Here is a 26,205-nt window from a genome sequence, read left to right on the forward strand (position 1 = left end):
ATAGCGGGGCACACAGGGCCAATCTTACAGAACATCTATACTAATATTATAAATGCGAAAGAACTCTGTCTGTCTGTCTGTCTTGCTTTCACGTTTAAACCACTCAACCGATTTTGATGAAATTTGACATAGAGATAGCTTGAGTCCCGGGAAAGGACGGATAGTTTTTATTCCGGTTTTTGAAACAGGGACGCGTGCGATAACGTTTTTTTGTGACAGACAAAATTCCACGCGGGCGAAGCTGCGGGCGTAAAGCTAGTAGATTATATTATGTTCTGAGGCCAGTCTCATCAAATGATGGTGGTGACCGGTGCTGGTCATTGTGTCTCTACGCCTTCGGCTTATTTATTTATTTACTTTTTGCTTGCACGAAACGAAACGATCATACTTCAAACCCTCTCTTCGGGTCTTTTCAATCCTATCCGCTTGCGCTTGCCTGTGGGTACCACAATATGCGTCGCAGCAAGTATCAAGGTGACATCGTGTCATGGTTAACATTATTTATTGTAAAACAAACACATTGCCTCAATGAGAACCGCGCAAATTGAATAAAACAAGTGTTTTGATGATCGTTTACACTTTACGTCAATGATGCATACAAAGGAATATCAGGTGGTTAAAGACTTGGTGGTCTAAAAGTTCGCTTCATCTTTCTGTGACTATAGAGCACTATTTTTATCCTACTTCTCTTATCGTGTCAATAGCATCATCCGACTAAAGGTCATAGCACACTAATCAATCCGGAAAGGGATCAACACCATATCGCCTATCGCCGCGAGGCGAGGCGTTTTCGTGCGTTGCAGTGCGGATTTTCATTCAAAAATATGGGCTAATTCAAATGCATTTGTCGAGAGTAGAAATCGTCTGTCAAATAATTTTCTAGTAATCAATTTTGAACTGATTGTCAAGGTAATACAGTTGAAAATTGAATATCAAAGCCAGACTACGCCTAATGTCAGATCAGCCGATGGTAGATGCCAAATTTCCAATATCGCGTACGAAGACGGAGAACTTTGTCAATATAGTGGTACATAAGGGTCATAATTAGTGGATGCCGACGATTTTCGCGCTGTCATCTCAACGACTGCCCACCCTTGTCGTTAGAGCAGTCGACTGGATAAAAAGCATGGAAATAACATGGTGATTGATAAACTAGGTGCAAATAAACATATTTTATAAACACAGAATGCTTTTTGCTTAAATTTGAACATAAATTTACCATAATATAACTTATTACACTTATGTCTGGATTTGTAAGCAGAAATATGGATAGGTACCTACTGGATGGAGTGGATGACATAGTGGATGGAGTGTTTTGTAAAACTGCAAAAAAACTTTACCACTAGCTGCTACTAACTGTAACTTACACAAACTTCTGCCGTTCACCGCTAGGGGCGCTGTGCAATCTGCCATACATTTTGTACGCACTTGGTAAGGTTAAACTTATGGTAGAGCTACAGAACTTTCATATAATAAATTATCATGCGCAAAAATTAGTCTGTTTGGGCCCGCCATACACGGACAGTTCGAGCAATTAGCCAGTGGTCAACATAAAGGCACGGACCGCTTTTGCAGCCAGTCAACAGCTTGAATCTACCATTGATAGGTAACTGCTGGAGTAGTTGGTAGTGAAACTGCTCAACAGGTCACAATTTCATTTTCATTCAAATCAGTAGCAACATTGATTTTGAGGAAGAGGAACCACTGCTACTTTGTAATATTTGCTCGAGCAGTCAGTATAAAATATACCTGGCAACTGAAATTTCACCGTGCCGAAGTAGTCACAACTGCTCGAGCAGTACCGTGTATGTGTGTATGTAGAAATCAGTTGCAGCTAGAAGCTGTCGTAATTGTGTAAGAGTGCCTAAAATGATTTGTGTCTTAGTTTTACTGCTATAAATTTATACTACCCATACCAATATTATAAATGCAAAAGGAATCTGTCTGTCTTGCTTTCAACCGATTTTGATGAAATTTGGCATAGAGATAGTTTAACTCCCGGGAAAGGACATAGATAGTTTTTATCCCGGTTTTTGAAACAGGGACGCGCACGGTAATGTATTTCGGTGACAGACAAAATTCCACGCGGGCGAAGCCGCGGGCGGAAAGCTAGTATAAGTATTATAACCCATGCTTAGAAAGGCACGATAAATGTTGGTCTGGGCTAATATCTCTTTTCGTCATTTTCAAAGGCTTTACAACAGTTTTTAACTGTATTATCACATTGTAACACCTATATTACTATTATGGAAGCAATAAACGTATTGAGTACAATTGAGTATTGAGTATTTGATAAAATCTAACATTAAGATTGACCCCTTCCCTCGCACACCCACATCTCTCCACCTAGATTAAATTATTGTCATTATTTACTGTGTTCATTTGATTTGGTGCATAATCTGAAAACCATTTAAAGATTTAACCATTTACAATGAAAATAATTAGCTCGAATTCGTATAGTTTTTTTTATTTGTCATTTTTGACAAATAGTGTAATGTTTTAAATAAGACCGAAAATGATACGATTTTCTTTATGGTTTTTGTATTTGTTTTTAAAATTCACTTTATAGTAAATTACAGATAAATCCAGATTTAATCACAGTGTTATTTATTAAACTAGCTGTGCCCGCGACTTCGTCCGCGTGGAATAATGACTTTGGGTAGGCACTTTTAATAATTTAGTCTAATTATTTTACAAATAGCTTTTGCCCGCGACTTCGTCCGTGGAGAAGTCGAAAACGTTCTCATACGATTATTTTTAAATGTTTTAACGTTATTATCTAAATGTTTAAATACTTTTAAAATATAAAAATTAGGTTAAATAAACTTGAAAATATTTTTTTCTTATATTTTATGAATATGCAGCTCGGCCTTTGATCCGGTGAAAGTTACTCGGTGGTATTATTTTTTTACAACGAAATCGAAAACTACACCTACCGCAGTATTATTGGTAAACTTTTTTTTTATATTTTCCTACGGGTGCTAGAATCACCAAGCTTCCAGCATGCCACTGGCCGTGGGAGAAGGAGCTTTTCCTCAAGACTACTCCCACTACCTCAAGGGCCTCCGCCAAAACTCTCGCGCGAAAATGAGTTTATGTATACAGCGCAAGCAGGTGCCCGCGGCATGACTTTCATGCATTACTATGCATTGTTGGGCGAGCGCACGCAGCGGGCACCCACTCCGAGGTTAAGTGGAGGCCCCTAGAGTATGGTAGTCGTTAACATGACGTCATGATTGTAAAAAAATGCACTAATGAGTAATTAATATCAACTTTGAAGCAAATCACCACTAAAATAACTTTCTACCCCTTTTTAACATAGTTAGGGGGTGCATTTCACTAAAATACGAAACACGTCTTCCATTAATTCTGTTATAGAATGCTTATGCAAAATTTTAAGTAGATTGGACGAAGGAATCTCGTTATTTCATACAAACTTTGCCCCTCCTTTTTACCTCCTTAGGGGTAGAATTTTGGAAAATCCTTTCTTATCAGATGCTTACGTCATACAAAGAACACACCGTCCAAGTTTCAGGTCTTTACGATCAGCGGTTTAGGCTGTGCATTGATCCATCAGTAGCGCGCGTAGTACCTACTTGATCATTATTTTGCTGCGATGTGATTTTAAAACTGGGATATCTCCTAAGATATTTATTGAAATCGAATGGTGTAAAGGGCAAGAATGTTTAAAATTAAATACTTGTGGTGAATAATTTATTTATTTGGATAAGGATTAATATCATGTTTATAAAAACACCTTCGCAAATAATGCATTATTTTAAAACAGATTTTTTTTGCATAAAAATGGTTACTATGAGCCAACCTTAAAAGATAGACATATGCTACCGCGGACTTTTTTAAAGAGCTTTTAAAGGGGAACAATCCTGTCATACATGATTTTTGCGAAACTTTAACCGTTTACGCAGCATCAGCTCTCAAAAGGTAAAAATTCATTGATTTGAAATATTCTTGATTGGTGCTCCGCTCCTATTGGTCTTAGCGTGATGATAAATAGCCTAAAGCCTTCAGGAACTAACGGGCTATCCAACACAAAAATAATTTTTCAAATCGGTCCAGTAGTTCCTGAGATTAGCGCGTTCAACCAAACAAACAAACAAACAAACAAACAAACTCTTCAGCTTTATAATATTAGTATAGAAGTATAGATATACCTATATATAAAAATGTCTTCATTAAAGTAAATATATTATGTAATTTTAACAGAGGGACTTATATTAGGCTGTCTTTACATAACTAAATTATTATTTTATAGCTCTAATGTAAACTTTCATCAATCATTCCTCCCTCCAATCCAATGACATATAAAAACATCTTAAAGATGACCTAAACTCTATGCCTAAACTGAACTGTCCCACCAAACTCATTGATAAGGGGGCGCTACCGTCGTTCAACTATATAGTTTCCAACATGGCAAAAATCGGAACCAGCGATCCGGTATTGACGGTGGCGCCCCGCTGCCAATGTCAAGGTTTTATTTCTATCATATTTTTTTTACCACAAAAACTGTCAGATGCTATTTTTCAAATAGCCCTATCCTACTATTTGATACAAAATCTAACGAAATGAATACTTTACATTTCTTGTGGGCTGCCCACAGGGAAGAATTGCGGAGAAGGCGGAAAATGCGAGAATTAGCCAGAATATATGAAGAAAATTTTGAAGACATGCCAGAGCTTCTGTTCAGGCAACGTTACAGGCTTAACAAAGGCCAATTTCAGGAGCTTTGTCATATATTGAAACAGGAAACCTCTTTGCGGGGAAATACAATAATTTCTCTGGAATCCAAGGTTTAATATCTTACTTAATATTATTTAAATGCGAAAGTGTGTGTGAATGTATGTTTATGCGAGTACCTATAAAGATAAAGATACATTTATTTGTTCAAACATGTGTAGGTACCTACATAAGGTGTTAAGTCAGCATTTAAAATGGTATCAACATGTCTTACCTTTGCGGTGTACAAATTAAAATTAAATTAAAAGAGTATTATGAATGTTACTCTTTCACGCAAAAACTACTGAAGGGATTTTGTTGAAACTTTATAGTATTATTGTATAAACGTCATAATAACATCCTACTAATATTATAAATGCGAAAGTTTGGATGTCTGGATGTCCGTATGGATGTTTGAGTTTGTTACTCTTTCACGCAAAAACTACTGAACGGATTTTAATGAAACCATACAGTATTATTTTTTATAACACAGAATAACATTATAGGCTATAGGGGTAAAACAGGATCCACGCATACAAAGTCGCGGGCGGCCGCTAGTGCCCAATATATTGTTTGGATAAATTATCTATCAAATTATTATCTTCTTAGTTTCTTCTCCCTTTTCTTTATTTTAAGAAATGCTGTCAAAATATCTGATTACTTAACTAAAACTTGTAATATTGTTTAAGATGAGCTGCCTGCAGGATCTGTTGCAACAGCCACTTTTCTGGAGCATTTTAACAATTTATTTGATTTACTTAATGCGCATGCATTCACCAGACTGGCAAGAAGGGAAGCAATCAGTGTGTATAATATTAATTAAAAGATTTTGTTTAATAGAGAACAGAAGGTTCTCCACTGAATCTGCCTAGTAAAGGCTGCCAAAAAAAAAAAAAATATTAAAAAATTCATACCTCCTTGTTTTATTGAAGCAGCTCTATAATGTACATTTGTTTAGTTTTGAGCAAGTTAAAGCAGTTAAGCCATAAAATTTGTTTCTTCATAACTTCTTGCTTTAAATTAAATGAATGAATGAATAAATAAAACTTGAATAATTGTGAAAGAACTGCGCTGCCCAGACAGTAGATTTATTAAATTAGTTATAGCTTTCGATGTTTAGGTTTCACAAATTGAATACCTTACTATGAAGTTTTCACAGCTATATCCTAAATCCTCTCAAAATTTGGTTGTGTTGGATGAGTTTTTTGAAAAGATCACTCTGTCCAGGGATATCCGTAACCGAAACTTTCGGTTATCCGAAACCGTAACCGATTTAAAAGTTTCGGATGTAGGCAGTTTTAATTGTTTTTGTATAGCATTATATGTAAAGGCAAAACAGTCTGATTTACCTTTATAATGCCATCTAGTATAAATTTATATTATTTATTCGATGTAAAGTGTGCGGCCATGAATGAACCGAAAAAAATATCCGTAACCGAAACCGGTATAATATTATTCCTATATCCGTAACCGTATCCATAACCGAAACTACATAATATCCATAACAGCCCTAAGTAACTCAGTCCACACGCACATGGCTCAAGGGTATAGGTATTTACAGCTTAATTACTATCCATTCGCTTTAAGTTTGCCGCTGGCGATATGACGTCACTCGAAGGGAAACGTCTATAACTATAACAAACTATATTTAGAATGTTTTTTAATTATTAATATTGATAAGAATTGTGTATTTGCATAAAATAAGACACAATATTATTTGCGTTTAATCACTAACCGATTGCCTTGAATCGCGGTTGGGGGAGGGGACGCGCGTTTAGTTATGGAGTAGTGTCGATGGGAATGAAGATGTATGGTCCTTATAAATAACCCATTACCCAGGACACTACTGGCTTGGTAGTGTAGAAGGGAAAAAATATTCCCCACGACACTACTGGTAGTGTGGTTTGTTGGTGCGGTCGGTCAGAAGGGCGGCAAACTTAGCGCGAACGGGTAGTATGTGAGCCATTCCACACGCATACATAGGTACGAGTAGTACCTATGGCCCCATGCTAGGGTGTCATACTTGCTATCGAACGTTGAAGTATCTATTGTCTAGATATCGATAACTATGCATCAACGGGTCGCTACATCTACGGTACTCCATATTAAAAGTCATGAAATCAACGGGTCGCTACATCTACGGTACTCCATATTAAAAGTCATGAAATCAATCGGTTGTTTAATCAGTGTCATGACATCAAAAGTCGCGGTGGGTAAATAACGAACTTCTCAGGGTGGGTAAGTAATATTTTCCTACCAAATTTTGTACTAAAAGGTAAAGTATTAAGAAAAAACAATTTTTTAATCATACATAATTGTGTATTTAAATAATGAAATAAAGTAATTAATTAGTACATGTTTAAAGTAAAGTTAAAGTATCTTATTGTGTATGATACGTACTACAAAAAAGAATTGCTTGCTATTCCTTTCAGAAATTGAAAAACATCCATACTATCGTCACGCGTTCAAGAAACCGCGAGATTGCTTCTTGATGCATCCTCTTTTTCTTTCTAGGTGGAGTAGCTGGTAGCCCGCTTTCCATTCTGGCAATTGTTAAGTTGGTGGCTGCTTGTTCTTTTTTTAGCTCACCAATTGTGGCATAAAGACCCATTTTTTTATTATCCATTAAGGAGTTCCAGCGTCTGTGCCACGCTTCAATTTTATTTTGAGTCCTCGGCAAATTACTGTTGTTATGGTGCACTGACCACAATTCTGGAGGAAATACTGGGACTGTTCTACGTATAGTTAGTTTTGAGTCACCAGTATTTCGCGATACCAGTTTGCCGTTCACGTAATTGGTTTCAAACCATTCCACAATTCGAGTATCATCTGTTGGAAAAACATTTTCCTTCAAAAGTGCGAAAACTGACGGTATCTCTATAGGTGGTAAATACGCTAAAGCGATGAAATGACGGATCTTAAGAGAAAATTCGCCATCTTCAACATATTTTTGTTGCAGCCCATACTCCTGAACTCGTCGCCAAACATTCTGCCCCAAATGAAATAGACAACACTTGTGGACTGTTCCAGGAACTTGCGAGCAAATCCGTGGGTTGCGGGCGTACGTTAAAAAACCCATGCCAAAGCGGGAATACAAATAGATACAGCAACATTCATTGTAACGTACCTACTAATTATTATGGAGTACCTACTGTAGATGTAGCGACCCGTTGATGCATAGTTGTCGATATCTAGACAATAAATACATCGACGTTCGATAACAAAACATTCATTGTAACGTACTAATTAATATAGAGTACCGTAGATGTAGCGACCCGTTGATGCATAGTTGTCAATATCTAGACAATAGATACTTCGACGTTCGATAGCAAGTATGACACCCGGCAATAGATAATTATTATTGTCTTTGCAACACGTCTAGCATAAATATGTAGGGTATACCTACTAGGTAAAAATAGGTGATTTATTGTAGGGCTTTTGTTCACACGGAAAAAATGACAAAGTTTTTAGTTACTTATCAAATAGGTAGTAGTAACATATATGTAGAAAACAAGAACTTAGATGCCAACGAAAGAAAATAGGCTATCAAATGTTGTTTTGGGGACTTACCTTTATAAAAATATCACATTTAAAAATTCATACCATTTGTTGTTATTTAAAAAACAATGTCAATTTTGACGATTAACTGAAAGTCTATTATCTATGAATATAGTAGCGATATATGGTATCCAGCGGCAATGGCAGTGCAAAATTTTGACAATGACTGTAGTTATCATACTTCGAGTTTGTCCATGGAGACGGCAAAAGTCCTTTAGTTGGCCATAAAGTAAACTTAACGAAAAATGTTACTTAATTGATACCGAGGCGCAACCTGGAAGCATTGCTAAGTGTGCTCCTCGTTACTGGTTCATCGTTCGTCATCGTCATTGTTCGTAAAAACCGGGTCGCGGCAGGCAAATAATAAAATTAGTCTTATGTCTTCTCCCTTATTAACTTCGATGGATAAATAGCTAAACCTCCTTGCGCGTAACTGACGTTTGTTGGAAAACCGATTTTTTCAGGCCATCGGATTTTAATTTCAAAAGTCATTGACCAATCCCAGTTCATATAATAACTATTATGACGTTTTCTATTGGCCAAAAGATTTAACTCTCTAAAAATCCGCGTGCAACCATATCCTGCTTAAATATTGTGCCTTTATTGAGCACAGATTAAACAAGCTAAATGACAAATAGAATAGATTGAAATGACAGATTGCACTTGAATTACCCTACTGATCGCCTTGAGTTGATACGGGTACGATCCGTTTCCGGGTACTTGCAGCTAATTGAAAAAAACAAAGAAATCATTTTCTGAAACAATTGCTTTTATTTTTCTAACACAATAATGATCATTTTGACACAAAACTTCGATTAACAAAAAAAAACATCTCTTGTAGTGAGTTACCAAAATGTATTAGGTATTATGTACCACAGTTCCAGCTACCCATTTCCGGGACATTTAATGTCGTCGCGTTCTATCGCAAAGATTTATTTTATGAGAGCGAGAGAAAAAACGGAAATGGGTAGCTGGAACTGTGGCCTGCTGCATCAGTCAGGAAATTAGAAATACCGCGGCCGCGGTCTCCTTGTTGCTCGTGTGGTCGTGGTCGGCGCTGGAGTCGTCGTGGTCACTGCTGGAGTCGTCGTGGTCACGGCTGGAGTCGTGGTGGTGACGGCAGGGGTTGTCGTGGTCACGCTAGGGGTCGTCGTAGACGGCCCAGGCGTCGTGGGGGGCGCGGGGCCGGCGCTGGCGGACGCATTTGCTCCAGTCGCGGCGTACGCCAGCAGGACCAGGGAGCAAATCTGAAAAGAATGTATTGTTAAATAATATTGCATGCAGAATGTAGACGTCATCTATTATCGTATAGTCAACTACGACTATAAAACTACTGTTTAATTGGCTCAATATTGATCAAACATGAAACAAACACAGCTAACTTAGAGTAAACTTTTCAGACAAACAGCTTGATTCAAGTGTACAATGTCTTATGTCCCAACTTATCTGATTGCAATTATATTTCGTCTACTAGTGTTCCCTCGCCACTCATTGTGTCTGTATGTATCCAATGCATAACTGGTGTAGTGTTTTAGTTGCTTTAAATATTTTAATTGAAAAGATGTTCTTACCAGCACAAGCCTCATCGTGTCCGGTCTCCGCGTGGTTGCTTGGCTACAGCCCAGAATGTGACAGCGGCTGCTTTTATAACTTGACACCACATCTATGTAATTTCAATTTCACACTTAAACAGGCTCACTTTTGTTCGCTTTCAGCTGTTCAGCATATTGCGTCTTATTTATGACTACTACCACAGAATAAGTAATAGTACAGGTACAGAAGGATTACTCCGCAAGACGATTTAAATAAATGCGAGTCTTGCTACGACGCGATACAGTGGAATTCAGCTCGCACAGCACTACGTACCTACAATTTTATTCACCTACAAGTTTTGTCTCTTTCTATCGCGTGCCTCTGAACTCTTCTTACGCTGTTAGGGTTGCTGTCTAGTGAAAAAATAATTAATCTAGGTACTTATTTGTAATGAGGTACGTATGTAGGTAAGTATGCATTCATTATGGAAAACCTTGGGAGAGGCCTTTGTCCAGCAGTGGACGTCATTTGGCTGAAACGAACGAACGAATTCTGAGCAGTAGTCATGGTAGGTTAGGTTCCTATACTATCCTAAGAATTATTGATTACCTACATGGCCAACATACCTTTCAGCATCTTTGGGAAGCGAAAAAAAAAGATAAACCCGGTAGATTTCTTTTCGAATTTTAACACCCGAACGCCGCACAATATTTCTTTCTCTTTATGTCCATTTTTAAATAATACTTCGATCATAGAATTATAATCATACTACAACGCACGCCAGCGTCCTGAGGGGCGCGCGCGTGACACTCGACTGATATAATACCCGCCGGCGGGGCGCTTCGCTGTAGGTAATTATCGGATGTACCGCGCGGAGTGAGCCAGGCCTGCTACTACTATAATGGCAGGTTATTGCTCCTTCCCCACACGCATTACTTGCTTTCGACAGCAGAGCTAACAGACAGCTTTGGGATCTTAATGTATGGACTAAGAGCTTCTCGGGCAAGGAGTTCTGGTGGTCAAAGCTATCTGTACGGCTAGCACGAAAAAGTTTCGAGTTCGAATCGTTTGCGTATTCAGTCAGCCACATTGTGAACGTGTCGTAAAATAAACTTAGTATGAGAAATGGTGGCATGAAACTTATTTTGAGAATCCAAATACCTACCTACTCGTATTGTCACGTTACTTATCTTTTCATTCAAAGGTTTCGAATCAAGCGATTCGAAGACGAAAGTTGTTCATGCTAGAGGTAACTATTATTAATTTATTCTGTGGTACTATCTAAGCATTTTAGGGTCGCTGCCAAAGCCACGATGACCCAAACTTGATGATGGTCCAACGTTTTTACCTGGAAGCATAAGTACTTAAATGATTTCATTTTAATCATATTTACCAATCATGAGGTAATTAAATAAATAAATAAATAAATTAGTCATAATAACCGGTAATTATGAATAATTTTCACATTTATCTAATTTACCGTAATATTTATCTTTTGCACGGTTTATCCTAAACGGCTTGATATTTTCAGCGTGAGAGGTGTTGTTAGCACAGTAGAGACACTGCAGAACACCGCCGGCTCCACTATGAAGATATTTTCGGTGAGGGAAATTAAATTGTTTGATGTATTTTTAAATGTCTAAGTATTTACAATTTAAGGATACTGTTGCTGGCAGTTTGGCCAGCACTCCTCTTTTGATATTATTTATGGTTTTTTCCTTTTTTTTAAAAATTTTTTTTTGTTTTTTTAAGTTGCTTTTTACTGTCTTTCGGCTGTATCTAAGTCTTGAGAAAAATACACTGTTCGGAAATTCCTCAATAGCTTCTTGCATAATCACCAATAACAGGCCTATCTCACGAATATACAGTCCACTCGTTCACCTTCTAACAGATACAATTATTTTTTGTATAAAAAAGCTTTATATTGACTTCACTTGTTAGTAGGTATGTGTGGGATAAATCTTGCAACTGAATTTAAGACCACTTTTCCTCAACCGATTGAGCTGAAATTTGGCATACTTATGTAAGTACGATGACAATGCAATGTTATGGTACCATTGAGTTTGAGCTGGTCTGATGATGGAGTCAGGAGGTAGCCATAGGAACTCCTAAAAGAAACGGCGGAACCTTATCGACTTTGGGTTCGTTGGATTTGTCTTTTCGAGCACTTTAGTGCTAGATGATCTCGGGCTCTGAGATTGAGATACAACTAAAAATTGTAAAATAAAATTATAACATATTTTTTTTAAAACAAGCTTTATTCTGATATGCAGTTTTACTAAAACGAAAAGATAATTGTATGCTAGGTTTAAATTAATAATTTCGAAAGCTTGTAGCGCAAACAGAAAAACCGGCCAAGTGCGTGTCGGACTCACGCACAAAATTCATAAAATTCATTTATTTTTGCAAATAGGCTTTAAAAAAGCGCTTTTACACGTCCCAATATTAACCCTACCACTGCTTCGGGACAATAAATGGGCCAGTGCTGAGAAGAAGCAGCGCAAGAAACTCAGTCACTATTGTCAGCCTCCTTTTCAAGGTTTTACAGTCTTTAAAATATACAAATTATAGTCATAAGTATTAATGCGAGCTAGGTAGTTAAACATTCCAAACATTTTTATCCTTTATATAATCATCAACTTTATAGTAGCCCTTTTTCATTAAGGTGCTTTTGATATGTGCTTTAAATTTATGAATGGGCAATTCTACAACAGTTTGTGGTAATTTATTGAAAAGTTTAATACATTTCCCCATAAATGAATTACCAATCTTGTGCAGTCTGAAATTTGGAACGGCAAGTTTATTTTTGTTTCTTGTATTGAACTTGTGTAAATAACTCTTTCTAGTAAATTGCTCTATATTTTTGCGAACATATAAAAGGTTTTCATAAATGAACTGTGAAGCTACTGTCAGTATATTAATCTCCTTAAAGAATTCTCTCAAGGAAAATCGGGGTCCAAGGTTATAAATGGCCCGCACTGCTCTCTTCTGCAGAACAAACACAGTTTCAATGTCCGCAGCTGAGCCCCACAACAATATGCCGTATGACATTATACTATGAAAATAGCTAAAATAAACTAGCCTTGCCGTTTCAATGTCAGTTAATTGCCTTATCTTTCTCACTGCAAAAGCAGCTGAACTGAGCCTTGCTGACAAGGTTTCAATATGAGGACCCCACTGAAGTTTAGAGTCTAAAGTGATTCCCAAGAATGTTGTGGAACTTATGCTATTTAATGGTTCATTCTTCACCATCAATTGTGTGGGAACCTGCCTCACATTAGGTAAGGTAAATTTAATGCACTTAGTTTTGTTTGCATTTAACAATAAGTTGTTAACAGTAAACCAATGCAAAACCTGTGAGAGTGTGTCATTTATATCATCAAGGTTTACTTTACCTCTATCAACTTTGAAAATGAGAGATGTGTCATCAGCAAATAACACAATATCACATAGATCTTTTACAAAGTAGGGAAGGTCATTAATATAAATAAGAAATAGCAAAGGTCCCAATATCGATCCCTGCGGCACACCCATGGTAAGAGGTGCTCCAGAAGACTCAGTTCCATTAATACAAACTTTTTGCTTTCTGCCTGTGAGATACGAGTTCAACAGATCAACTGCCTCATCCGAAACACCATAATGTCGCAATTTTTTTAGTAAGGTTTGGTGGTCTACACAATCAAACGCTTTTGAAAGGTCACAAAAAATACCAACAGCATCTTTTTTACTCTCCCAAGCATCAAAGACGTGTTTCAGTAGTGCTACTCCAGCGTCAGTAGTACTTCTACCTTTGGTAAAACCAAATTGTTTATTGTGAAGTAATTTGTTGAAAATAAAATGAGAAAGAAGTTGATGAAATATAATTTTCTCAAAAATTTTGCTAAGTACTGGTAAAATAGAAATCGGCCGAAAATTAGAGGGGTCACATTTATCACCAGCCTTAAACAATGGGATTATTTTACTTAATTTCATTAAACTAGGAAAGCAACCTTGATGGTCCTCGGTTTTTTTCATATTCAATTCTCTGAAGGTTTTAATTACTGTATTACAATCTATATGCCTGAACTGGAGTAGAGACTTGCACTCGGTGACATTAGATTTTAAGAGAGACTCTGCAAGAATTGGCGATGAATTCAATGCTTTAGTTGTTTCGGACGCAATGTTTGAGAAGAATGTCTCAAATGTGGTTGCAACATAATCTGTATCTGAATTTATTACTTCATTCCCGACTTTCAGTGAGAATGTGTTATCCTTCGATTTATTTTTACATGTTTTATTGGAAATAGGATGCGGGCGAAAAGAAAAATGCAGGTTTAAATATGAAAAATACGTTAGAACGTATATTATTATATGTGGGTAGTATACGAGGAAGGTATAATGTCTGCCTCCTAACACACAGTGCGTAGCGAAGTATCGAAAAGAAAAGAGAGCGTAAAATGGGCGTCCATGGCTTTTATACTGAACACATTTGGTGTTGCCATGTTAATAACATTGCCAGTAAAAGAAACATAAAATAATTAATTTTTGCAATAATAATTTAAAGTAAATGCTAACACGCCCCCTCAAAAATTTATTATAAACTATTTACAATCATAGTTTTCTGACTAACCAGAACATTAAAACCTTCCAAGTATTTTCTGGGAAAAATTACAATAAACAATGGCCCAACATTTGTTGCAAGGATTAGGAAAACCCAGTAAAACCTAATCAGACCATTAAATAATAAAAAATATTGCATCACTCATTAAATCATATTTAAAATATTGCAAACATAAACTCATCTCATCTCTGAACTTAAATAAACAATGCATCACTCATTAAATCATAAGTACATAAAATAATAAAATATTTACAAACATAAACCCATCTCATCTCTGAACTGTCTAAATACAACTGCTGGTAGCGGCTTAGTTAAAACATCCGCTATCTGTTTACCTGTGGAGAGATACAACAATTTAATTATATTGTTTTGTACTTGTTCTCTAGAAAAATGGTACTTAATATCGATGTGTTTAGACCTTTTATGGCTTGTAGGATTGTTTGCTATACTTATACAACCATTGTTATCCTCAAAAATGGGTATTGGATCGACAATTATATCAATTTTGAAACTAATTATTAGAGACTTTAACCATAATGCCTCTTTTACAGCCTCAAACAATGCCATAATTATACTCGGCCTCAGTCGAAGAAGCCGCCACAGTATTTTGTCTCCTTGTATTCCAGGTTACTGTACAGCTTTCAAACAATTTAAATAAGAAACCTGAGGTACTTCTCCTATCATTTATATCATTACCACCCCAGTCTGAATCTACATACCCACACAAAATATGCTCAAAATTATTACACCTTTTATACGTTAGTTTTAATTCTGAAGTGCCTTTCAAATATCTAAGCACTCTTTTGAGACTTTGCCACAACTCCTTATTATTTTTATTTGTGTATCTGCTCAATATATTAACACTGACGCTCAGATCAGGGCGTGTACACAACATAACGTACATTAAACAACCAATCAAGTTACGACAAGGTGCATTATATTCACTATCTATGTTAAGAGCTTCATAGTTAGGTTTATTCTCCATAGGTGTACCAATTTCATTACAGTCAGCCATGCCAAATTTCTCTAAAATGGCTTTTATATACGAACTTTGATCTAAAGTTACAGTATCATTACTTCGAGTAATTTTAATGCCAAGAAATAGTTTAATCTCATTAAAATCAACCATTTTAAATTTACTCAATTAATAACTCTTCAAACTATTGAGTAATGACTCATCTGCACAAACTAAGACCAAATCATCGACATACAGTAACACATAAATATTCTTATGTACATCACCGTTATTTAAAATATAAATACACCTGTCTACCGATGAGTTTACAAAACCTTTCTCCTTAAGACATTGGTCAAATAACTCAAACCAACATCTGGCAGCTTGTTTTAACCCGTACAGAGCTTTATTTAATTTACAAACATAACCTTCTTTACTAATAACACCATCTGGCACTTTCATATAAATTTCCTCTTTCAAAATGCCATTTAAAAATGCTGTTTTTACGTCCATATGATGTACCAATAAATTATATTGATTTTCAAAACTAATCATGAATCTGAAACTTGCTATACGAGCAACTGGGGCAAAAGTTTCATTGTAATCGCTTAAGTATTCCTGACTAAAGCCCCTGGCAACAAGACGTGCCTTATATTTTAATGGATTACCAAACTCATCCCTTTTAATGCTAAAAACCCATTTACTGTCGACTATGTTTTTACTATCAGGTTTAGGCACTAACGTCCAAGTATTATTAGCCAAAAGTGAATCTAACTCGTCTTTTATTGCACCTTCCCATTGAATCCTATCATCCCTATTTTTAATTTCATGAAATGAAGTAGGTACCTCGCAACTAACTGACTGAGCACACAACAAAACTTCGTCAATTTCATTATAAGATACTGGTGTACGACCTTTTAACCTAGCACTCCTTCTCAATCCACAAGAATCATCGTTATCCAAATCAGAACTACAAGTTTTATTTGAACTTGCTTGATTGTCAACGTTTGGTTCCAGCACATTATTTGAATCGTTTAACTTACGAATCTTACAATCAGAAACAGACTCATCAGGTTTTAAACTACCTGATTTTAAACTACCCGATTTTACACTATCAGATTTCGAACTTTCACCACCCTGAGGATTTATTGACCCTGACTTCGATGTCAGTTCAGTATTTTGGAAATGTTCCATTTCATTTCCTTCGAATCTCAACTTAGGCCTAGATTGCAGAAAATTTATTTCATCAACTATGACATCCCTCACTGTTTCATATTTTTCATGTTCTGTGTTCCATACCCTATAACCATTCGGTACATATCCTACCAGAACACCCTTCCATGATTTTTCATCAAACTTAGTTTTTCTGATTTTATTATGCACATACACGGTAGCACCAAAAACTTTTAAATGTTTAATTGCAGGCTTTTTATCATGCCACATTTCAAAGGGAGTTTTATTTTGTTGCAATGCGCGGGTAGGCGTTATATTAATCAAATATACTGCGGTTAATACCGCATCTCCCCAAAAACATTTAGGTAATTTTGCACCACTAACCATTGCGCGGGCTTTTTCTACTATTGTACGAACCATACGCTCTGAAACCCCATTTTGTTGCGGTGTTCTCGGCACAGTAAAGTGGTATGAAATTCCTCGAGACGTACAGTACTCTTTCATTTCACTCGATAAATACTCCCGACCGTTATCACAATATAAGTTAACCAATTTTAAATTGAACTTTGCCTCACTTTTCGCAACAAAATCTTTAAAAGCGGAAAACACATCCGATTTATAAGCTATCGGGTACGCAACACAGTAATGAGTAAATTGATCGACAAACAACACAAAATAATTCTTGTTATCAATTGTAGAAGGAGTGATCGGCCCACATACATCAGTATGCACAATAAATAGGGGTCGTTTAACATGACTTTTATCCTTGCATGTGTTAAATGGCAATCGACTCTGTTTCCCATTTATGCATGCCTCGCACAGTTTTTCGTCAGGCGTTATTGATTCAATTATACTACTGTCATCAGTCATACAATTATTTCTCAATTCCGAAAACTTTTGTTTACTTATGTGACCTAATCTTTGATGCCACAAGTCGTAATTATTTTGCATGCACAACTGAGAAACAGATCGATCGACACTAACTTTAAAATCTAGCGAAATTAAGTTATTAATCGCCTTACCTCGCATCACTATTTTACCGTCCTTACTGATATTCGTTCCATGCGGATCGAAGGTGATGGACAGCCCAGCACGCTGCATCTTCGTCACCGACAGCAGGTTGTGCGGCGCCTCGGGACAGAACAGCACGTCCTCCAGGGTGCCTTGGATGCCGGTGTCGCTCATCACTTGCAATGTTCCACGTTTGGTAGCTGAAATGAATTCACCGTGTTTAGCAATTGAAATTCTAAACGGTGGGTGTAAGGTCGTATAGGTACTGAAAAGATCTTCCCTGTTAACGATGTGGTCGGATGCTCCGGAATCCAACAGGAATGTTATTTGTTTCACGTTTTCGTCAGCTTGAGCAGCTTCATGATTACCGGACATGAATGCAAACCCGGTGGCTTCACTGGACACGGGCGCCCCCTCAGTCATTTCTACCGTTTGAACAGTTCGGGGCCGGTCCACTGGCTTCCGTTGTTGGTTGTTGTTAGGTTGACTTGTCCGGTCGAACCTTTGTTGGTAGTTTCGGCGCTTGAAGTAATAGCAGTCCCTCTTGACGTGGCCCTTCCGCCCACAATGGTAGCACTTGGTGAATTTCTTCGTATCCTTAAAACTCTGCTGGTTTGATCTCGTATCAAATCGCCTTACGTTGGACTCAGCGCGGACGTGAAGTACTTTTGCTGAAGTGTCACTACCCTCATTTTTGATTTTCACTTCATGATCCAACAATCTTGTTTTTACAAATCCCAAAGTCAAATTATCTTCTGATAAGGTTTCGATAGCCGTGATGACACCATCGTATGAAGTTGGGAGGGTAAGAAGTAGATGAGATACCTTATCAGTTTCATCGATCTTCGCTCCAGCGGCCAACAACTCCGTCATTAAGTCGTCGAAAACCGTAAAATGCTTGACTAATGAAGTATCACCATGCAGCTTCAAGCTCAACAACTTCTTCCGTATTGCCAACTGCGTTGCTAAGCTTTTTCTCTCGTACAAAGCGTCTAGGTTCTGAAGGATTTCTCTGGCGGTAAGTTCTTCTTTGGCAAAACAGAGAAAGGAGTCTGCCAAATACTCGACGATCACACTCTTCGCAGTTCGGTTTTGCTTCTCCCACGCATCGAGCCGTATCACGGGTACTTCATCGATGACCTTGATGACGTCCAATTCGGATAATAGCGCGCGAATTCGGAACTTCCACACACTATATTTTTCGCCGTTGAATGGTTGGATGTTTCTCTTGGTTTTCAAGTTCTCCATGACGATTAGTTTTAAGAACAACAGCACAATACCTTAGTCAGTATGGCTGGGCCCATAACCTATTGGAAATAGGATGCGGGCGAAAAGAAAAATGCAGGTTTAAATATGAAAAATACGTTAGAACGTATATTATTATATGTGGGTAGTATACGAGGAAGGTATAATGTCTGCCTCCTAACACACAGTGCGTAGCGAAGTATCGAAAAGAAAAGAGAGCGTAAAATGGGCGTCCATGGCTTTTATACTGAACACATTTGGTGTTGCCATGTTAATAACATTGCCAGTAAAAGAAACATAAAATAATTAATTTTTGCAATAATAATTTAAAGTAAATGCTAACATGTTTGTTTATTTATTATGTTCCACGTAGCCTTAGCTTTATTATTAGAATTTAAAATCATGTCTCGAAGATGATTCGATTTAGCAGCCACACAAACCTTTTTAAATATTTTCGAGTAATTTTTAACGGATTCTATAACATTCGGATCTTGCGTATCAGCTTTAAGTCTATATAATTCATACATTTTATTTCTACTCTTGTGAATGCCGGTTGTAGCCCAGTCGTCAAATTTACATTTAATGTAAATTTGACGATTGAATATTTATCTGAATAAATTCGATAAAATTTTTATCGAATTTATTCAGATCTTTTTCTGTGGGAATGTGGTTTTGTAGGGTACCATTGATTTATGATTTTTTTTTAATTTAAGTTATTTGTATGAAAGATTACGCGGTAATAAGCGGTTTACAATTTACGAGGTATTAAAAAAACTACTTACTAGATCTCGTTCAAAACAATTTTCGTTGGTAGTTTTTATAGTAATGTAGGTACAACATCATATTATTATGTTTTTTTTAGATTTTTCATTTTCTTATTTTAGAAGTTAGAGGGGGCCCCCCACTTTTTTCCACTTTGGAAGCGTCTGTCACGCAAACTATTCGGTTTAGAAAAAAAATATTTTAGAAACCTCGATATTCGATATCATTTTTGAAGACCATAGATGCCCCACACGTGTATGTGATTGATGAAAAAAAAATTTTTGAGTTTCAGTTCTAAGTATGGGGAGCCCCCAATATTCATTATTATTTTTTTATTTTTGCATCAAAATCTTAATGCGGTTCACAGAATACATCTACCTACCAAGTTTCAACAGTAGGTATAGCTCTTATAGTTTCGGAAAAAAATGGCTGTGACATACGGACGGACAGACGAACAGACAGACATGACGAATCTATAAGGGTTCCGTTTTTTGCTATTTGGCTACGGAACCCTAAAAAGAGGAATAAATTGAACGCGCGATACAAGCTTTCGAAATTAATAATTTAAACCTAGCATGCAATTATTTTTTTCGTTTTAGTAATATATTAATTTTATTAAATAGGTAATTAACTAATATTCTGTACTTCAAAGAAAATTGTATTTTATTATTTGCACTTCGCAGATCTGCATCCTCGCTATAATGGCGTGCGCACAGGCGTCGGCGCAGGTCGAGCTGGACGGCAGCGTACAGCTACAGCTGCGAGCGACGCCGCCCGGGGTGGCCCCCAGAGGCCCCCCCGGTTACGTCCCACTGCCAGACGTGCCCCGCGGCGTAGGCTTACACCCGTATTCACAAACGATGCTTGCTTAAGTGAAGCAGCAAATCGAACGCACAGCGTTGAATAAAGCTTTGTGATTGGTTTATGTGCCATCCTGCTCGTCCTCGCGCACTGTGAGACCTCATAGTAATGTTTGTGAATACGGGCGTTATTATCTTTGCCAGGAGTAGGTTTAGATAGTTACAGAAGGAATTTTAATGTGAAACAATAATATTGTCTATTTACATGCCAGAAAAAATACCTAAGTCCTAAACTGGAATTTTCATTTGAATATAATTAATCAGTCGGCCGTTTGGTGTAGTGGTTCAGAACGGACTACTATGCCGAGAGGTCCCGGGTTCGATTCCCGGCCGGGCAGAAATTGAAATGATGAATTTTAATTTCTGTGATGGGTCTGGGTGTTTTCTATGTATAATATGTATGTATTTACAAAAAAAAAAGTATTTAAGTATGTTTATATCCGTTGTCTAGTACCCATAGTACAAGCTTTGCTTAGTTTGGGGCTAGCGGCGCAGTGTAAAATGTCCAAGGATATTTATATTTATATTATATTTATATTTATAATAAAAAACATTTTTGATTTGTTTTTTTTTTCTTCTTTTATTTTATACTCGGTAACGGTAACAATAACGTCAATAAGTATTTTTATGTGAAACATTATCCGACGCAATGGCGTGCCGATGATGCGCCGGCGCCGGCTGCGCACACAAACGCGCGAGCGTAGGCAGACTCAACATATGACTCAATAGTGGACTATAGCAGGGGTGTTAATGGATATCCGTAACCGTGACCAAAACTTTCGGATATCCTAAATAAAAAATATCCGTAACCGTAATCGAAACCGGTATAATTTATTATTACTATATCCGTAACCGTATCCATAACCTAAATACTTATTCTTAACATCCCTAGTATAGAGATCGTTGAAATACGATTTATTGAGAGATCCGCGGATACGGATACAGAAACTTTCTTCAGCTTCGGCCAAACCAAGGCGTCTGAGTTCGCAATACCGTTCACGATGGGGATTAGTTGTCTTATAGGGTTGCCAGGTGTCCGGCTTTAGCCATGTTTGGCTTTTTATGGTCTTGTCCGGCCTGTCCGGCTTTTGTTAAGCTTTTCCATGTGGCTGCCGCGCCAGGCGAAAATCGAGCTACCATTAGGATGTTGGGCAACCGATGATGATAGTACTCACTCGTGAGCTATGACACTAATTGCAATGTCCGGCCAAATGAAGCACAGAGTCCGGCTTTTGTGTTTTTGGACCTGGCAACCCCGTGTACAAACTTCCAGCCCCTTGTTAGAAAAGCATTTTATGGTAGCTGCCAATGTCACGACGAACCAAACTTCACAATGATCCAACGTTCTTGCTACTTAGGTCAGGCGTTCACTAGCTTTTAGAAAAGAAAATTATTTCTATTTTGATGTTAGTATTTTTAAATGCGCTTTAGAAGCCTAACTTAGAGCAAATAAATGAATTTATTTGTTTAAGAAACAGAGCTTGACTTATTTATTACTCCAATGCACATTTGCACAAGTGCAGTTATTTGCTTGCGCTATTATTAACGACCGGTGCACTTGGATGTGTCGTGTGAAAGTGCAGTATTTAAAGGGACATTGGTTGGTCCCTGCAGCACACTGCTGAAGACCGCCGGCTCCGCTATGAAAATCATTTCGGTAAGACAACTTAAAATATAATTCAAACTGTAACTGTATGTACGAGTAGCTGGACTTTCATTGGCACTGAAACTGATCAGTTGAGAACTGTTGTACCTACTTACATCCAAAAACAGACCGTGTAGGTATGTGAAATCTTTAGTTGAAATAAAATTAAATTGTTCACTGTAAATTTTTTGGGTGGAGAGTGTTGGAGACTTGGATGGTTTATTCGTCCAAGGTTGGAGACGACAGTGCAACTGACGAGTTTAACGGACTGTGAATATCCAGCTTCTTGTGAACTTTTTGAAAAAGTATTTTTTTGTTAATTTTGGTGCAGTGTTTCATCATGGGCAAACCTGCGATCTAACGATGTGATTCAACGATCCAAACTTGAAATCTTATCCATTATTTCATTCCATACATCTCATCCATTAAAATATTGCTATCCAGGATACTCCTCGCCTCTTTGGGTCGCAGACACGCAATTATTTCCACATCGCCCGGTTGGTGACGGGCTACATCCAGCGCCTTCCTTAAATTATTATCACATAAGTAATTATGTCGTCGGTCCACCTTATTGTTGGACGTCACACGTTGCGTTTTCCGGTACGCGGCCTCCACACCAGCACCTTGCTGTCCCATCGGTCGTCAGTTCTGCGTACTCTTTGCCCTGCTCATTGCCATTTCAGCTTGCTAATCCGTCGCGCTATGTCAGCGACTTTAGTTCGTTTACGGTGTCCACCAACAATTGGACCGACGACATCATGAACGTAGCAGGAAGGCGCTGGACGCAGGCCGCTACCAATCGATCAACATGGAAATCATTGGGGGATGCCTATGTTATGTTCAGCAGTGGACGTCCTATGGCTGTTATAATGATTAAGTTATTATAATATGCTATGCTAGGTACCTCAATGAAAATAGTATTATAATATTGATTGCCCTTCACAGATCTGCATCCTCGCTATACTGGCGTGCGCGCAAGCAGCGCCACAGGGGCTAGGAATCGCGTCAGCCGACGGCGTCCAGTCGGCGGTGAGAGGCGCCGGTGGGCAGGCGGCGGCGGCGGGCTCGGCGGTGCAGGGCGCCAAGGGGCAGGCCACGGCCGCCGCCGGCGCCGCCACCGGGCAGGTCGCCTCCGTCACTGCTCTGGCCCAGCGAGGCTTGGGCCAGGTGAGCGCCGCCGGCGGAGTGGCCCCTAGAATCCCCCCCATTGGGCCCCCATCTTTGCCAACACCAGGAGCGCCAAGCCTGCCAGGCGTCCCCAACAACGTAGGTGTGCCAGGACTGCCAAGCGTGCCAGGCGTGCCCTCCGACGTAGGCGTGCCCGACGAAGGCGTACCATCTTTGTAAGGAGTAGGTTTTGAGAAACATGAAAAACATTGTCTGTTTACATGCCAGAAAAAAATACCTATTCCTGAACTGAAATTGTAGTTTAAATAAAAAATCATTTGATGTCAATGTGTCCTTTATTTTAGTTATTGTAAGCAGAAAGAGCGAAATAAGGTGTTGTATCTTGTCGGTTTTAGAAAGTCCCCCGACAGCAGTAAATATCCTAAAGGAAACTTTACTGTACCTACTTCTAGACTGGGTCCAGGTTTCCCGCGAAATAGGTCTAACTGAAAAAAATTTAGGAGTGTAGACTGGTGATAGGACATTATTTTTAATATCGACCATTGAGAATTAAAAGGTACATTTTTGGTTCAATCTTACTGTAATAAACCCGGCCCCTTCAGTCATATTGGGCTGATTGGGCAACAAAATGATGCCATTAAAAAATAATACCCTTTGTATGAACTTGATTTATTTTTGTGTTATAGGTATTCTACTGGCCTATTACCCCGGTTTCTGATTTGAGTTGAAATAATATTTATCTCATTGTAAGTGGACTATGTGTTGAGTTCAAACTTCAAACATTGTAAACAAGATTTTCGCAGTCGCAAATACAATTCTATCGAAGATACACGCGTTTCATTCAAGTAAAAGTTAGCTTAGCAATAATCACCCTTAACTACATTAACATAATGGTCAAAATCGAGCCGGATCACCTGCGTACCCAGTGACTACCTGCGAGACCCGTCCGTCGACGAGAACAATAGAAGCCGCATTCCATTAACTGATAAGCGAGCGTCGATCTATTATTGGCACTTTTAACAAGTTATTATGACATCTGCGTAATATTCACAACATCAACGAGTTATTTAACAACTTCAAGTGCAGTTTTTGGACATTTACAAATGAAAAATGAGTGTTAAAAAGGAACAACTTATTCTATTACTTGAAGATACTGCGAATTTATTGAAGAAAGCGCAGAGTAACTTGAAGAAATCGCCGAAACAACGACTTAACAGCCGCGGATACATTGAAGCACGAATAAAATGCATTGATGAATATTGGATTTCATTCAAACGCGCCCACGACGACTTGATAAAATGCACAACTTTGGAAGAACGTGGACAGTTTTCTTATTTCGTGAATGAAGAATTTTACTTTTATGAAGACTTGTACGTATGCATGTTGGCAGACCTAAAGGACATCCTGTCGTCATTACCAGCGCGTGGGGGACGCTTCAATACTTCACCTGCCCCAGGTTCCAACTCCTGCGTCGCACAACTACCCAAAATTGAAGTGAAGAAGTTTTATTCTAATTATGAAGAATTCCCGGCCTTTCAAGATCTGTTCGAGTCGTTAGTGCACAATAATTCGTCGCTGAGTAACGTTGAAAAACTACATTATTTGAAGTGCAGTGTCGGCGGAGAAGCAGAGCTTTTACTTAGAAATATACAAGTGACAGACAGTAATTACTTAGAAGCATGGAACACCTTGAGAAACAGATTTGGTAACAAACGTGTAATTGTGAATTCCATATTGAAGAGACTTTTCAATCAAAAGAAAATTTCACATTCAGCTAACCAAATAAAATCACTTTTGGACACCACTTCCGAATGTTTAAATAATTTGCACAATATGAAGATAACAACAGACTCCTGGGATCCTCTAATAATATTTCTGGTGGTACAGAAGTTGGACTCGGAGTCACATCAAGCCTGGGAAGAGTATGCCTACAAGGACAATTCTGAAGAATTACCCAAGTGGACAGACTTAAAGAAATTTTTGGAAAGCAAATTTCGAACACTAGAAGTTGTCACGACATCCACATCTGTTACCAAAGATAAAGTGATAAAAGAACGATCATTTCATGTCACAACTAAAGAAAAAACTTGTTCTATGTGCAAAGAAAATCATACACTGTGTCACTGCAAAGAATTCACGAAGATGTCTCCATCTGAACGTAGTGAGTACGCAAAGAGCAACAGGTTATGTTTTAACTGCCTGGTACCAGGGCATTCTGTAATAAAATGTCGTGTTCCAATGTCCTGTCGTATATGTCACAAGCGGCATCATTCTCTTCTACATCAACCAAGTAACGCAAGTACCCACGGTAATTCAGAAACCATACAACCAACGGTATCAGCACTATCCAATGTAGAAGAGCAAGATATCCAAGTAAACACAATGATGACGTCACACTCAAATCGCAGTACCAGACCAGGAACAGCACTATTAGCCACTGCTATGGTGACAGTGAGAAGTGAGCAAGGACACACCATAGTACTACGCGCGCTAATAGACCAGGGCTCACAGGCATCTTTTGTCAGCGAAAAGGCGGCTCAAATGCTCAAGCTCACAAGACAACCAGCGAGAGGAAACATAATTGGCGTAGGATCGACAAAAACTAGCGTAAATCAAGTCGTGCAGTTGCAAGTCTTATCAAGATACAAGCCAGTTTCTACCTTGAACATACAAGCTTACGTCATGTCAAAACAATTGACTTCACAAATACCTGCCAAGTCAATCGCTGTGAAGAATTGGACACACCTAGAAGGACTCAACCTGGCCGATCCGACGTACAATACACCAGGGTCTATAGATTTGCTTCTAGGTGTCAGAGAATATGCACAAATTGTTCAGCAAGATATAATCAAAGGTCCTCCAGGCACACCTTGCGCTCAGAAAACCAGCCTAGGTTGGATCTTATTTGGAGAAATAGACACAAACTCAAGCAAAGACTCAATTCTCGTCATGCATCACCAAGTAGATGTAGAAGAAATGCTGAAGACAATTTGGGAAATAG

At 38.1% G+C, this 26,205-nt stretch overlaps 1 protein-coding gene and 1 long non-coding RNA gene across 2 annotated transcripts; one reads left to right on the top strand and one right to left on the bottom strand.

Annotated features, from left to right (window-relative positions):
* Positions 1-9,040: 9,040 nt before the first annotated feature.
* LOC135084883 (uncharacterized) lies at positions 9,041-10,709 on the bottom strand. Its single transcript, XR_010259965.1, has 2 exons — positions 9,864-10,709; positions 9,041-9,539 (listed from the first exon to the last, which is right to left on the bottom strand). It is a non-coding gene; the product is annotated as an uncharacterized LOC135084883 (long non-coding RNA).
* Positions 10,710-21,978: 11,269 nt separating this feature from the next.
* LOC135084914 (elastin-like) lies at positions 21,979-23,531 on the top strand. Its single transcript, XM_063979661.1, has 2 exons — positions 21,979-22,088; positions 23,022-23,531. Exons 1-2 carry the CDS (start codon positions 22,074-22,076, stop codon positions 23,421-23,423), a joined length of 417 nt encoding a protein of 138 aa, XP_063835731.1. The 5' UTR covers positions 21,979-22,073; the 3' UTR covers positions 23,424-23,531.
* Positions 23,532-26,205: the final 2,674 nt, after the last annotated feature.

Source organism: Ostrinia nubilalis, chromosome 27 (genome assembly GCF_963855985.1).
Source record: "Ostrinia nubilalis chromosome 27, ilOstNubi1.1, whole genome shotgun sequence".
In the NCBI taxonomy this organism is placed as follows: Eukaryota; Metazoa; Arthropoda; class Insecta; order Lepidoptera; family Crambidae; genus Ostrinia; species Ostrinia nubilalis.